The sequence below is a fragment of the Gastrolobium bilobum genome, unplaced genomic scaffold (genome assembly GCF_033153095.1).
Source record: "Gastrolobium bilobum isolate Gb01-03AN ecotype WA unplaced genomic scaffold, APGP_CSIRO_Gbil_v1 utg7641, whole genome shotgun sequence".
Lineage (NCBI taxonomy): Eukaryota > Viridiplantae > Streptophyta > Magnoliopsida > Fabales > Fabaceae > Gastrolobium > Gastrolobium bilobum.
Window position 1 is genome coordinate 174,856 of NW_026895989.1, and position 17,243 is coordinate 192,098.

The 17,243-nt window shown below is 33.5% G+C and overlaps 1 protein-coding gene across 1 annotated transcript; it reads left to right on the plus strand.

Moving 5' to 3' along the window:
* The first annotated feature begins 15,567 nt into the window (after positions 1–15,567).
* Positions 15,568–16,866, plus strand: LOC133297164 (uncharacterized). Its single transcript, XM_061496252.1, has 5 exons — positions 15,568–15,670; positions 15,759–15,880; positions 16,151–16,378; positions 16,486–16,620; positions 16,735–16,866. The coding sequence occupies exons 1-5, from the start codon at positions 15,568–15,570 to the stop codon at positions 16,864–16,866; spliced, it is 720 nt and encodes a 239-aa protein (XP_061352236.1).
* The last annotated feature ends 377 nt before the right edge of the window (positions 16,867–17,243 follow it).

Consider the following 17,243-nt stretch of genomic DNA (forward strand, 5'->3'; position numbering starts at 1 on the left):
CATTGGATGGAAGACATGCTAAAGTAAGTATTGTTTTCTTCGAGGGAAGTAAGCCTCATTGGAATTTGCGAAAATGTAATACATGTGTTGGAATTGATGTAACATAATGTTGCTTGTTATTGTGTTTTGCTTGTTTTATGTTTCATTTAATTGCTACGGCATTTTATATTGTGAATTGGTATGACTCTAATTGCTATTTTTTTTTCCAGAATGGAGCACTCCTGTTTATGATGTACTGTTATCACCCAAACAGGCTATCCGTGTTGCTACATTGATGTCATTGGAGTTTGAATTTTGTTTTTATAGCCTGGAAATTTAACCTTTTTGTATGTGGTTACTGTATAATATAGCAGTGCATGGAATGAAATCACATGCCTAAACTCTTCTAACACGACATGGAATAAAACTATTTTCTTTCTATAACTGTATCATTTATATATTGTAGGTCTTAGTTATGCCTTCAGCTGTTGTGGGGACAGTACGCTCATTGGAGCGTGACTCTAATGCATGTAAGGTTGCAAGAGCTGGAGATAATGTAGCTGTAACATTGCTAGGTGTAGATGGAAGTCATGTAATGGCAGGAGGTGTACTATGCCATCCTGACTTTCCTGTCACAGTTGCAAAGCATTTGGAGTTGAAAGTACTTCTCTTGGATGGTGCAAGTCCCTTATTGGTGGGCTCTCAGGTGTGTACGATATGTATGAGATATTCTTACAGTTTATTGTCCAATTTCTATTCATTGGGGGAAAAAATTCAATTTTCTTTTTCTATACGTGCAGTTAGAGTTTCATATACACTATGCAAAGGAACCTGCTAGAGTTTCAAAAATATTGTCAGTACTTGATCCCAAGACTGGTAAGGTAACCAAAAAGTCCCCACGCTGTCTTACTGCAAAGCAAAGTGCAGTAATTGAGGTAAATAAACAATGCAAAACTTGCTTTTTAAATAATCTCACCTGAATTTTTGTTCGTCTTCGATGCCACGGACTCAAAAAAACTTGGAATGACTTTTATTGTCTCTGATTTCAGGTGATTTTGCACGAGATAGTCTGTGTAGTAGAGTTCTCTAGTTGCAAAGCTCTTGGAAGAGTGTCCTTAAGATCATTAGAAAGAACAATTGCTATTGGACTTGTGACAAGAATTATTGAAGATGAAAATTAGTTTATGATATTCGTCATAAAAGATTAGATGATGATAACATAGAGAATTTAATGGTATTTTCAGTAAACATCTTTGTTTGCCATCTAAGTCTAGAATTAGTTATGCTGGCAGACAACGGGCGGCTATGTGACTCTTGTTGAGTTTTTTTTTTGTCACTATATATGTATCATAGGAATAAATCTTTGGTGCTACTGCTGCATCAAGATTCAGTGCATCCCATCAATGATAGTATTACACATCATAGGAGAGAGAAAAAATTTGACAGAGAAAAAAAACTTTAGTTGACATGTAATAATTTTATTAGTGGGATGTACTGAATCTTTGGTGCAACAGTAGCACCAAAGATTTATTCGTATCATAGGTGAGTGTTCCTCTTCATTAGTCTGGAGTTCTACTATAGCAATCTAGTGGGATTAGAAGAAATAAAAATGATGTATCTGTTGGATGTAATTGCTTTTATTCTTTGATGCCTAGACTTCAGCATAGATTGATCTGCTTATAATAAAACATTGCATCACTTGTTTATATTCGGGGCTTGCAAATCATGAAAAACTCCCGGTGTTGTTTTCGGGGAAGGCATTATATTTCTACTTACGGTCTCTGGTTAAGGAATGTGGTCTGGGACCATCCTGTTGCTTGTAGAGAATCAATGAATGATCCAAAATTGGATCAAATAATGTCGGTGATTTTTTATTTTTGGTGAGGCTTTGCTCCTATGTTGCGGTTCTGGTGGAGCAGTCTTCTCTAGTGGATTCCGTTTTGGCTCCCTAATGGCCTAATGGGTTATGGGAAAGCGGGGAAATGAATTTTTCATATCTAAATTTGACCTATGTTCTGGTGTGAGAAGATTTTATTCATTCATTATTAATCAATCATCATGTTAGAGTTGCATAGAAGCTTGATTTACCTTAATGAAATATATAGTTTTTAATTATTGTACTTGTAAACCAGAGAAGAATAAATGAGTCATTTAGATGATTGACCGTTACAAATTTGTAATTAAAAGTTATGAGTGGTCGAGATTTTTTTATTTTCTTCTTAAAATGAGATTTGTTTATTTTTCAAACTTTTTATTTCTTAATTTTTTTAATTAACTAATTAGTTGCTCTTATTTTGTTTTATAATTTTAATTTATTGTTTGTTCATTCTTATTGTGCTCTTTCCAACTTAGCTTCTCTTACTTGTTTCTTATTCTCGAAATATTTTGAGTTTCTTGAAGCATTTCTATGCACAAATGTTTGCATATAATTTCTCACTCCTATAGAATACTTTTTTTTGTAGCATATTTATTTGTACTCTATAAAAAAAATGCTAGAATTATTTAGTTAGAAATTAGAGAGTTGAGGAATCAATTATAAATCTTCTATTTTTCTGTATTTAAAAAGCAAGTTTTGCATTGTTTATTTACCTCAATTACTGCACTTTGCTTTGCAGTAAGACAGCGTGGGGACTTTTTGGTTACCTTACCAGTCTTGGGATCAAGTACTGACAATATTTTTGAAACTCTAGCAGGTTCCTTTGCATGGTGTATATGAAACTCTAACTGCACGTATAGAAAAAGAAAATTGAATTTTTCCCCCAATGAATAGAAATTGGATAATAAACTGTAAGAATATCTCATACATATCGTACACACCTGAGAGCCCACCAATAAGGGACTTGCACCATCCAAGAGAAGTACATTCAACTCCAAATGCTTTGCAACTGTGACAGGAAAGTCAGGATGGCATAGTACACCTCCTGCCATTACATGACTTCCATCTACACCTAGCAATGTTACAGATACGTTATCTCCAGCTCTTGCAACCTTGCAGGCATTAGAGTCACGCTCCAGTGAGCGTACTGTCCCCACAACAGCTGAAGGGATAACTAAGACCTACAATATATAAGTAATACAGTTATAGAAAGAAAATAGTTTTATTTCATGTCGTGTTAGAAGAGTTTAGGCATGTGATTTCATTCCATGCACTGCTATATTATACAGTAACCACATACAAAAAGGTTAAATATCCCGGCTATAAAAACAAAATTCAAATTCCAATCACATCAATACTTTCTATCCGAAGAATGAAAAAATTAAACAAAATTAAAAAGGAGGCCAACATGGTACTCTTTTGCAGCACCATTACCACCTGCAATATTGACCATCGGATCCATTACCTTGTTTATATTTTCACTAAAGCTATTAGAGGTCTTATACGGACCAACAAGTCAAATACAGATTTCACCACAAATAAGATGTATCGTGACTATCTGGGGTTACACAAAACTGAGCAAAGAATGTCCTAAAACTTTGCATGACATTGGGATATTATTTTATAGGATATTCAATGGAATGAAGGATGATAATTCACGATACATGCTTAACTAGCATTGTTATGGGCAGTCTTTACTTCAAGAGAAAATTTAGATTTTAGAAAAGAGAGGAAACTATATATGGATTGAGAACTTGGCAAAGTAACGCGAAATACAACGTTGCACGTGAGGACTTGCATGTCATATGCTATAAAATATTTTCTCACATGTCCACTCACTGCTCCAGTCATAATTTTTTCATTCTCAATTTCACACTTGCATTTTTTCTCCAAGTCTTTCCATTTTCTCTCAAATATTTTTTTGAACTCTGTTGCCATTAAATGAATGGCATTCATAGGAGGATTATATGTCAAGGCATTTGAAAAGGTCAATCTAACATCAGCTGCAAATTCCTCAATGCTAAAGTAAATATTTTTTTCCAGCTTGGATTTAATAGTGCCTAAATCCATGGGATGAAATATGACGGTAAAATAATCTGGAATATTCAATGCCACAGGATCCACTGGCTTATTAAAAGCCCAACCATGTCTGTGGGATGTTAGACTCTTCAGAATGGCAGTACACAGAAGAGATGATTTCCGATCTATCTTCTGCCTTTTCTCTTTATGGCCCTTGATAATACCTTGTGGTCCTCTCTTGATGGAACCTATCATAGAGGATTTTTCCTTTGAATTAGAGCACTCATTCTCATCAAAGTGGGATGTTTTTTCTCTAAATTCATACTTTTTCAATCCAGATTCAACTTCAACCCTTTTGGTAGTAAGTAGTAACTCGAAATTTGATTTTTTACCTTGTACTGTTGTTTTAGTAGCACCCATAACGATGTATTAAAACAAATTGTTTGAGGATAATGTTTTGATTTCCAAATTCTTAGGATCCAGAAGGCACACTTTGCTGCAAAGGCATCAAAGAAACAATACATCAATCACATATTGGATAGCCCAAACAAGGTGCCAAAAAAAAAAAAAGATAGCAACAGTCCCAGCAAAAATAATGTAACCCAATTCAACAAGCATAATTAATTTAGGGATAAAATATAGCACCATACAAGGAAAGAAATCGAATATTAAATAACACATATATCAAACACATTTTTGCGCAAAGTAAATCACATTTTTTATAAATTACCAAAAACAAATCACATTTTTTGTAACAAAAACGCTGGCATGCATATACCAGTTAATTAGATTAAAAAAGAAATTGACATCAAAACACCAAATTCGGACAATTTTTTTTTAACAACTTGCATAAACCCAGGCCAAAAAAAAACTCAAAACTATCCAAAACCCATATTCCTCGACACCAGAAATAAAAAAATTTGGGAAAAACTTTAATAATATTCCTATGGTTTGCTTTAAAATCAAAAATACCCTTTAACCTTTTTTTAAACAGTAATGGCTCTGTGATATAGAAAATACTCATACCCTCTTTATCACCATTAATACATTTATGGGTTTCTTTTATTAATGTCCCTGTTTAAACAACAAATATAATCACACTTTGAAGGGTTTAAATAAAAGCAATAATGGATGAGGGGCACACAGCTGTTAAGGAAGAGTATGGTGTTTTCTACACTATGGATGTTGTTTTTATTCAAAAGCAAACTTTAAGAGTAAAATTATTCAAAAAAAAAAAAAGAGAGGAGAAAAGCGAAAACACAGAAAGTAACCAAGAAGAGAGAGAAACTATAAATATGATAAATAGACCACACTCTATTTTTTCTCTTTCGAGGCAGACAAAAAGTTTCTACCTTTAAAAAAGCAATCATTCGCCCTTAAAAAAAAATGGGGAGTGGATCCTCTCATGTGTAAAAGTGGTCATGTTATTTGATCACAATCACTCATTTAAAAATTTTATATTTTTCTCTCTCTTATCTCGTCATCAATGAATGGTTGTGATCAAATAACATGACCACATGACCACTTTTACACATGAGATGATCCATTCCAAAGAAATGGGTGGAAGGAACTCGTTCTCATTCTTCTTCCTAATTGTATCAGGCAATTTTATTGAGAAGTTATATTCCCAGAAAAGCAAAATACGACAAAACAAAAACCATCCTACCCGATCAACAGAGAGAGAGATAGAGCACCGAACCGCAGGGAGGGACCACGCTTGCAATAGGGTTTTACTCGCAACAGGGTTTTACTCCGAACAGGGTTTTAAGTTTTAACCGTATATATAACCTAATTCAAAATTTTCAAATTTTTCACTAGTGGAGCATAGATTATAATCTCTACAACCACCTAGAGATTAGAGAAATTTGAGGCAGAGAACCGGTTGGTAACCAGAAGAATATAAAATAAATTAAACTAAGTTTTTAAACTAAGAAAAGAGAATAGTAGATGAGAAATGTTGAAGAGTGAATTGGTTTGGTTAGGCTAGACCTCAATTTATAGTTGAAGTTTTGGGCTCAGATATGGATTTCGTGCATTTATTTCCTTATTCTTTATTGATGTATCTGGCTCAGATTTTGGCTTTATACACTATTTTCTTATTAATTTCTTATGGCTCAGATTACAGCTAACTTATTTGCTAACTCAAGGCTGACTCATTATTGACTCATCATATCTAATCAAATTACCAATCAACATTACCAGTCAATCATTACCAATCAATCATTACCAATCAAACATTACCAATCAATCATTACCAATCGAACATTACCAATCAATCATTATTAATCAATCATTATCAATCAATAAACATTATCAATCAAACATAAATGCTTAAATCATCAATCAATTAATAATCCAATTAATTACAATTTATCATCTAATATATATATATATATATATATATGTACATATTAATATTATGTTATTATAAATAATCTAGAGTATTACAAAGTATAAAAATTATTTTCCAATAAGACTCATATCGCACAAAATAATTTTATCAAAAATAAAATTAATATTCTACTTTGTTATCTATCACCATAAAATTTATATATATATATATATATTATTTTTACTACTAATTTATAGTTTATTATTATCATTATTATTATTATTATTTTATTAAAAAAATATGGGGCATTACATTCTACCCTCCTTAAAAGAAGTTTCGTCCTCGAAACTTAAAAGTTTGAGCTCCTCAAATTAACTAAAAGGCATAAGGTTAAAGTTAATAAAAATATGGGGTATTACATTCTACCCTTCTTAAAAGAAGTTTCGTCCTAGAAACTTAATTAATTTTTTTTTAAAACTACCTTAAAAAAAAAGTATGCAAACAACAAATAATCATGCATAACCAAGCAAACAAGACAACATAGAATACAATAAATTTAAAACACTACAAATTAATGAATTGTTAACTTTAACCAAGCTAAAAAAAAAAGATTCGAAACTGAATATCTTTTTTAAACAAATAGAAATTTTTATTGCATCATTTTAGATCCTAACCGTTGATTTTTGTCCATCAACGGTTATAATTTATTGGATCAAAATTATTAATTAATTAATAATAAATTTGGCCCATTAATTTATTGGATCAAAATTATCAATTAATTAATTTATAATTAATTAAATAATTAATTAATAGATTATAACCGTTGATTGATGAAAATCAACGGTTAGGATCTAAAATGATATAAGGTTATATCCTTTGAAAGGATATAGATTTTAACAAATTGTAAGTGTATTGAAATTAAGTTTATTTTATTTTATTTTTTCAAATAGTTAAAATTAGAAATATATTCATAACAATGATTTTTTTAAAAAAAGTTGACATATTTATAGATCATAAGTTGATTAAATCAACCTATTAAAATTGAATCTTTATTCAAAATTAGTTGAAAAATATAATACCTTAACGGGTAGATAATTATTTTATAATTTCACTAATTCAATTTCAATTTAATTTTTAAAGTATTGGTTCATAGTTGTTTATATCAATTGATTCAATTCCAATTTAATTTAAATATTTTCAATATTTTCATTCATTAAAATCCTTTTTATTAAAAGAAGGGGAGGCATTTCTATAAGGGATATATCGGTTTTAGAGTGATTTTTTCTTGTGAATAAACCTTAAATCCGTGTTTTTGTTTACGCCGGTAATAATTCATTTAAACTATTGTATATACTGAATCAAACATGAATCTCTTATAATTCACACTTCACATCCTTTATATTCTAATTTCTTTTTTTGTTTAAAATTTCTGTGCTCAACATTTTATTCTATTTTTTATTAAACCACCAATGCTGAAAAAACAAATCTTATTCTTTTTGCACCTTTTAAATTGCAGCTCAAAAAACACAAAATTGATTCTATTTGAAATTATTTGATAGACATTGTTTATTATATTACTGTAATTAATATTAAATATGTGTAATATTACGAAAGTAGTGTTAGAAATACACTTATTCAAAAGGAATTCTTAATAAATACAGTTTACTATAATCACTTAATTCATGACTTCGTCAAAAAATATGAAGTCTATAACTCTTGAGAGGTACGTGTTACATGTTTCTTTGCATCACATATCATGGTTTTTATGTTTTTTTCTTTTTTTTTACTCATCTAAAACTCTAAATGCATTGCATACCAGAATGTAAAGGATCGTATGTTGCAATTTCCAAATACTAAATGATCAACCATGAAGAACAATGATAGTATAAAAGATTGTTAAGCTAGAATTACAATTAAAAACAAAAGTAAAAAGTAGTAAACTTAACATTATCATAATAAATAACAAGCGCTACAAAAAAATAAACACGCGTTCATTGCATAGCTGACCTAGGAATCTCTCAGAAAAACAGAAGATTTATAATTGATTCCTCAACTCTCTAATTTTTAACTAAATAATTCTAGCATATTTTTTTCGAGTACAAATAAATATTCTACAAAAAAAGTATTCTATAGGAGTGAGAAATTATATTCAAACATTTGTGCATAGAAATGCTTCAAGAAACTCAAAATATTTCGAGAATAAGAAACAAGTAAGAGAAGATAAGTTGGAAAGAGCACAATAAGAATGAACAAACAATTAATTGAAAATTATAAAACAAAATAAGAGCAACTAATTAGTTAATTAAAAAATTAAAGTTTGAAAAATAAACATATCTCATTTTAAGAAGAAAATAAAAAAATCTCGACCAATCATAACTTTTAATTACAAATTTGTAACGGTCAATCATCTAAATGACTCATTTATTCTTCTCTGGTTTACAAGTACAATAATTAAAAACTATATATTTCATTAAGGTAAATCAAGCTTATATGCAACTCTAACATGAGGATTGATTAATAATGAATGAATAAAATCTTCTCACACCATAACATAGGTCAAATTCAGATATGGAAAAATTCATTTCCCCGCTTTCCCATAACCCATTAGGCCATTAGGGAGCCACAACGGAATCCACCAGAGAAGACTCCTCCACCAGAACCGCAACATAGGTCCAAAGCCTCACCAAAAATAAAAAATCACCGACATTATTTGATACAACTTTGGATCATTCATTGATTCTCTACAAGCAACAGGATGGTCCCAGACCACATTCCTTAACCAGAGACCGTAAGTAGAAAAATAATGCCTTCCCCGAGAACAACACCGGGAGTTTTTCATGATTTGCAAGCCTCGAATATAAACAAGTTATGCAGTGTTTTATTATAAGCAGATCAATCTACGATGAAGTCTAGGCATCAAAGAATAAAAGCAATTACATCCAACGGATACATCATTTTTCTGTCTTCTAATCCCACTAGATTGCTATAGTAGAACTCCAGACTAATGAAGAGGAACGCTCACCTATGATACGAATAAATCTTTGGTGCTACTGTTGCACCAAAGATTCAGTACATCCCACTAATAAAATTATTACATGTCAGCTAAAGTTTTTTTTCTTTGTCAAATTTTTCTCTCCTATGATGTGTAATACTTTCATTGATGGGATGCACTGAATCTTGGTGCAGCAGTAGCACCAAAGATTTATTCCTATGATACATATATAGTGACAAAAAAAAACTGGACTACTCTTACATAATTCACATATTGACCCGAGAAACTCAACAAGAGTCACATAGCCGCCCGTTGTCTGCCAGCATAACTAATTCTAGACTTAGACGGCAAACAAAGATGTTTACTGAAAATATAACACCTCACAATTTTAAATCAAGTAAATAAAATATTAAGTGAGCAATCAAGTGATGGATTAGTGAAAATCCTAAAGATTATGCCAAAATACAAAGAAAGGGCAAAACGGTAATTAGCCAACACACAACCCTAGGAAGATAAAAATTGAGTAGAAGGTCTCAGATGGTAAAAATAACCCTGGAAATGGGTTCAGAACGAAAAAATTGAGTGGATAGGCAAGTTTCAGAAAAATCAGTGAATAGTGTTTTTCGCGGGAAAAAATACCGCGTTACGATTGCACCGTAAAACGTGCCAGTTGAATTTTGAGCTCTAGGTTTCAAATATGAGTTACAAATGGTCTATTGAGTTAGGAAATATAATTGTTGATAAAATTTGATGAAAGTAAGTCATTTTGGGGAAGCGTGCCAATGGCGCGCGCAGTAGCTTAAAACAGTGTTTTCTCCGAACGATCGGAAAACTCCGAACTCACCTAATCAAGTATAATTAAAGGAGAATGGTTAATCTTAAAAATTAGAGTTTCTAAATAGGTTGTGAATTTACAGGCATTTAGTGGAATCGTAGAGAAATCCGGATGAGTTTTAAGTCGCGTGAGGTGGCGTGGGACCCACCCCACTTAAAATCCACTTAATCCACCTCATCACCACTATTCATCATCACCTTCTCTCCTCCCCTTTCAGCCAAAACCCGCAGCCCCTTCACCAACAACACCATTTTGCTTCAAATTTTCATTTCATCATAACTTTGTCATTTTAGCTCCAAATCAAGCGATTTTTGTGTTGAAATTTGTTGGAAACAACCTTCCAAACACATTGGTGGTATCCATTCACCTTGAAACCCTCTCATTGGTGAGTTATTTGGCAAAATCAGCAGCGAAAATTTGGGGGGGAAATGGAGTTTCATGGAGTCATTTGAGCTTCCATTGCTTGGAGGAGTCTTGGGTTAGCTTCTAGCCTTTGTTGTGAGTATGTTTCCATCCCATTTACATGGTTTAATTGTGATTGAATTTTTGGAAACCTAAAGCTTGAATTTTATGAATTGTGATGTTAGAGAGCTCAAATGAAAAATGTGTATTAGATGATAGTGCCTTAGAATGATGTATTAAAGCTAGAAATGCCATGAAAAATTTAGTGGAAAAATATGGATTTTAACTTAGAAATTTTGAGAAATGTCATGACTTTGGGTTTTGAAATTTTGTTGGGCTTTGATTGGTGAGTTGTTGAATGATTGTATGTTGACAATATGAGGTTGTATTAGATGTGGAATGGTTGAAAATGGAAAGAAATCCTTTGGGATTCCCTAGGACATAATTCGGCCATTGTGGGAAAAATGAGTAATTGTGTTGGAAAAATAATTTGAATGGTGTAAGGTGTAACTAAATGGTCTTTAGATGGGTTGTGTGATGGATTGATAGTGGAAGAATCAATGGAAATTAATAACTTGTGTTTAGGGACATAATGAACCTAGAGTAAGCTATTTGGTAAAACGATGCTTAAAAGACGTAAAACGACGAAACGACACTTGAATTAGCCTTATGGCAACCTAAGGATGAGTAATAAAATGAGAAAGAAAATTTAGAAAAATGAATCTCAAATTAACACTACTATGGCCGAACCATCAAGGAGGATGGGGAGGAATTTTTGCGATTTTGCGTTCTGATGTTATTGGACGCATACTGATTGCTGTACATGGTTGTATAGGTTGCTGTACGTCGACTTGAATCCCGAACCGTGAGTCGGTGGATTGCCCTTGGTCTTGGACCAAGTGGATTGAGGTAAGTGATTGTATTATGCATGTGAAATTGAGAATTGACATGCATTTTGTGAACTTTGAGTAAGTGGGAACGTCCTATGTGTAGGCGTTCTCTTGAGTAGCAGACTTGGAACTTAAGCTGCTGCGGAGCTAAGTGAAGGAACGAATTAAGGTAACCTTTTGGTACTGGGGCTTGTTCCCCTTTTCTGTTCCACCTTGCCAGTTGATGGCAACGGTAGGAAGTGTGTATGAATAGTATAGAACACATGAGCATGCATGCATTATTGCTATGGGTACTGCAGTACCGAGTCTCTGGCCAGTAGACAGTTTTATTAGCCTTCGGGCATTTTCGGACTTTCGCTGGATAGGTCTCCAGGAGGGAGTTCCAGTTGACTGCGTGTCATGGTGTGTGATCCGGGTAGGAGCACACTAGGAATGTCTTTGGCGTTTTGGTTGGTTTGGGCATCATGGTTGTGGTTTCTGTGAACACACCTTGGATGATACCCATAGGCTTATATATGCCCAGGGCGTACGTGGAATTGAGGTTACCATCCCGTATCGTCGTAGTTTGTTTCTTTATATTCCCCATTTCTCTAAATCCCTTGCTATATCCCGTTTTCAAAGTGGTTGTTTTATTCTATTGATATGCATCGAAGCGAACCATTGGGTGGAGTTTTCTCCAGAACCTCTTGGTTACTGAGATATATTCGTATATCTCACCCCGTCTCGGGGCATTTATTTCATGATGTACCTGTAGCGTTGGAGCAGCGGGCAAGAGGCCCGCAGGGTGATAGAGGAACATTTTCAGCATTTGGCATATTGTTCATGTTGGCATGCCTAGGTCTAGCAGTTTGTATCATTTAAATTTATGTCTAAATTTGTAATTGGTGTTGTAATATTGTAAAAGGCAATTTGAAGTTAAAGTTGTAAGTTGTAATATTTAAGTGTATGTTGTAAATGTAAGAGAGGCATGATGTACCAAGATGGAAGGCTTTTAGGCCTATGTTAGAGTTATGATTACATGATTACATTGTGAAACTACATGTGAATGGGACCTATGTGATTGAAACAAGTAAGAAATATAATGTGAGCTCTATTGTATAAACTGTGTAACAACTATAAACTGGATTGGGTTGTAAGTGCCCCAAGGCGTTGTTGGTCCTTGTGTGTGCCACCCTTTGGATTATTACTGTATTATCATGTGTTTATTAGGTACATTTGAGGTTTAAATGATCATTTACAATTTTGGGATTATTGGAAAAACAAAGGAAACTCTGGCGAAATTTCTGTAGAATTGGCAGATTTTAGGCGAAATTCGGGAGAGCATATCTCCATCCATAGAGGTCCAATAGGGACGTGCCATACTCCATTTTGAAGGTTGAGATGTCCTCTACCTTGTGTCAAAATGTGAGGAAATTCTGGGTTGATCTTCGGCCTGAAAATACTAGAGAAACACGGACTGCTCATGTGCCCCTGCACCTGAGGCAGATTCTGGACCGGATTTGGGAAATTAATTCCCGCTTCGTTTCTCAGTCAAATTAAGCGTGTGATATATCAAAATGAAGTTTGAGATGTCTAGTTTGTAGGATAAAAATTTGAGAGCAAATGGTTGAATGGATTGAGTGCAGTAAACCGAGTAAGGTGAGTGGTTTGGAGCTGTTTTTGGGGTTGTTTGGCTATTTGCTGATCCAACTTCAAACGGCGATAACCGGAGCTAATGAGCTCCGAATTGAGCATATGATAGCTTGTAGAAAAGGGAATTAAGTAAGACAAAGATCTAATCTGAGAAGAAGGTTTGGTTGCTAGCGGTGTGGTCGCAGAAAAATTAAGAGTGAAACATGTCCGAATAGATAAAAACGTAAAGTTTGGAATTTGGCTAAGTAAGTTTATGGGAACTCCTTAGTAACTTATAATAAGTAATGTGAGTTGTAAACATAGTTTAAATAAGTCTTCCGCAAGAGTTTACAGTTACGGTCACAGCTTTTAATTATTACGCCTTTTTATGTTTTAAATTCTCGCGTAATAATCGGAAAAAGTTTATTCGCATTTTTATAAATGAATTGCTGTGATTGTAACTGCGCTTAATATCATAATTAATGTTAACAATACCGGTGTACAACGGGATGTTACAGAAAATACCATTAAATTCTCCATGTTATCATCATCTAATCTTTTATGAAGAATATCATAAACTAATTTTCATCTTCAATAATTCTTGTCACAAGTCCAACAGCAATTGTTCTTCCTAATGATCTTAAGGACACCCTTCCAAGAGCTTTGCAACTAGAGAACTCTACTACATAGACTGTCTCGTGCAAAATCACCTGAAATCAGAGACAATAAAAGTCATTCCAAGTTTTTTTGAGTCCGTGGCATCGAAGACGAACAAAAATTCGGGTAAGATTATTTAAAAAGCAAGTTTTGCATTGTTTATTTACCTCAATTACTGCACTTTGCTTTGCAGTAAGACAGCGTGGGGACTTTTTGGTTACCTTACCAGTCTTGGTGTATATGAAACTCTAACTGCTCGTATAGAAAAAGAAAATTGAATTTTTTCCCCCAATGAATAGAAATTGGATAATAAACTGTAAGAATATCTCATACATATCGTACACACCTGAGAGCCCACCAATAAGGGACTTGCACCATCCAAGAGAAGTACTTTCAACTCCAAATGCTTTGCAACTGTGACAGGAAAGTCAGGATGGCATAGTACACCTCCTGCCATTACATGACTTCCATCTACACCTAGCAATGTTACAGCTACGTTATCTCCAGCTCTTGCAACCTTGCAGGCATTAGAGTCACGCTCCAATGAGCGTACTGTCCCCACAACAGCTGAAGGCATAACTAAGACCTACAATATATAAATGATACAGTTATAGAAAGAAAATAGTTTTATTTCATGTCGTGTTAGAAGAGTTTAGGCATGTGATTTCATTCCATGCACAGTTATATTATACAGTAACCACATACAAAAAGGTTTAATTTCCAGGCTATAAAAACAAAATTCAAACTCCAATCACATCAATACTTTCTATCCGAAGACTGAAAAAAATTAAACAAAATTAAAAAGGAGGCCACCATGGTACTCTTTTGCAGCACCATTACCACCTGCAATATTGACCATCGGATCCATTACCTTGTTTATATTTTCACTAAAGCTATTAGAGGTCTTATACGGACCAACAAGTCAAATACAGATTTCACCACAAATAAGATGTATCGTGACTATATGGGGTTACACAAAACTGAGCAAAGAATGTCCTAAAACTTTGCATGACATTGGGATATTATTTTATATCATATTCAATGGAATGAAGGATGATATTGCACGATACATGCTTAACTAGCATTGTTATGGGCAGTCTTTACTTCAAGAGAAAATTTAGATTTTAGAAAAGAGAGGAAACTATATATGGATTGAGAACTTGGCAAAGTAACGCGAAATACAAGGTTGCACGTGAGGACTTGCATGTGATTTAACCCATATCGATGCAAGTCAAACAATATTCTGGGTTTCCTAATCAGCATCTTCTTCGTTACATAAAATGCTAAAGCTATTGCTATAATAAAAGAGAAATTAGTGAAGGTAATCAATTTTTTTTTTGATTTTGGCATAAGTCTGATTTTGTTACATCTTATAGTGCTTTATTAAAATTTGTATTTAATGAAATGCATTTCTCTAGTATTTATGTTGTTTGTGTCATAGGGGGAATTAATTGGTAACGAAGAAGATGGAGCAACAGAGATCCATTTGCTGAAGTCGTGTATGAATGAATTCAAATTTCTCTGGCAGACCCGGGATTTTTTATAACAGGGGATAAAAATAAAATTATAAAATTACAAATTTTATTAAGACTAATAGGAAATACTAACTACCCCTGATACTTCTTCAATGCATATACTTTTCATAATGATACAAATATGAAATTGCAATAGAAAACATAGAAAACACAAATGAGTTTAAGTTTATCAGCAAGACAACGACACCAAAATATATGTATATATTTTTTTTAGGTAAATGATCGCCTATAATTATATTAACAAAATTTACAGTCTTAGAAAAAAAGAAACAAATGCTTACATGCTTTGATTTGTAACGACTTAATGCTTTGTACCTTTGTATCGAATAATGCTTTGTACCTTTGCTTTAGCATTAAGTCGTTACAGATTCGTTGCAAATGATTTGTGATATGTGACGTTCTACTTGTAACTTATTCGATAATTTGGAATGCACTGATGATGTGGATAGTATGTGAAGGGACTGCAAGTTGTCTCGATAGTGAACATGGATGTCATACTTCTCACCTTACATCACCTGTTACTGATTCCCTTTCTAGAGAAGGTCAACTTTTCCATTTATGCTTCATTTAATTGCTACTGCATTTTATATTGTGAATTGGTATGACTCTAATTGCTATTTTTTTTTCCAGAATGGAGCACTCTTGTTTATGATTTACTGTTATCACCCAAACAGGCTATCCGTGTTGCTACACTGAAGCGCCGCTTTGCAGATACTATCTGTAAAGCACAAAATGAAACACTTTTGGACCAGGTTATACCTTTTTTCGGCGGAATCAATTATGGTCAATGAAAATATTTCTGTTCATTATTCCTTGTGTTATCTTGTGATGTTTATAGTGTTACAAATTGATGGTCATTATTCCTTGAATTTTGTTTTTATAGCCTGGAAATTTAACCTTTTTGTATGTGGTTACTGTATAATATAACAGTGCATGGAATGAAATCACATGCCTAAACTCTTCTAACACGACATGAAATAAAACTATTTTCTTTCTATAACTGTATCATTTATATATTGTAGGTCTTAGTTATGCCTTCAGCTGTTGTGGGGACAGTACGCTCATTGGAGCGTGACTCTAATGCCTGCAAGGTTGCAAGAGCTGGAGATAACGTAGCTGTAACTTTGCTAGGTGTAGATGGAAGTCATGTAATGGCAGGAGATGTACTATGTCATCCTGACATTCCTGTCACAGTTGCAAAGCATTTGGAGTTGAAAGTACTTCTCTTGGATGGTGCAAGTCCCTTATTGGTGGGCTCTCATGTGTGTATGATATGTATGAGATATTCTTACAGTTTATTATCCAATTTGTATTCATTGGGGGAAAAAAATTCAATTTTCTTTTTCTATACGTGCAGTTAGAGTTTCATATACACCATGCAAAGGAACCTGCTAGAGTTTCAAAAATATTGTCAGTACTTGATCCCAAGACTGGTAAGGTAACCAAAAAGTCCCCACGTTGTCTTACTGCAAAGCAAAGTGCAGTAATTGAGGTAAATAAACAATGCAAACCTTGCTTTTTAAATAATCTTACCCGGATTTTTGTTCGTCTTCGATGCCACGGACTCAAAAAAACTTGGAATGACTTTTATTGTCTCTGATTTCAGGTGATTTTGCACGAGACAGTCTGTGTAGTAGAGTTCTCTAGTTGCAAAGCTCTTGGAAGGGTGTCCTTAAGATCATTAGGAAGAACAATTGCTGTTGGACTTGTGACAAGAATTATTAAAGATGAAAATTAGTTTATGATATTCGTCATAAAAGATTAGATGATGATAACATGGAGAATTTAATGATATTTTCAGTAAACATCTTTGTTTGCCATCTAAGTCTAGAATTAGGTATGCTGGCAGACAACGGGCGGCTATGTGACTCTTGTTGAGTTTCCCGGGTCAATATGTGAATTATGTAAGAGGTCCAGTTTTTTTTTTGTCACTATATATGTATCGTAGGAATAAATCTTTGGTGCTACTGCTGCACCAAGATTAGTTGCATCCCATCAATGAAAGTATTACACATCATAAGAGAGAGAAAAAATTTGACAGAGAAAAAAAACTTTAGCTGACATGTAATAATTTTATTAGTGGGATGTACTGAATCTTTGGTGCAACAGTAGCAC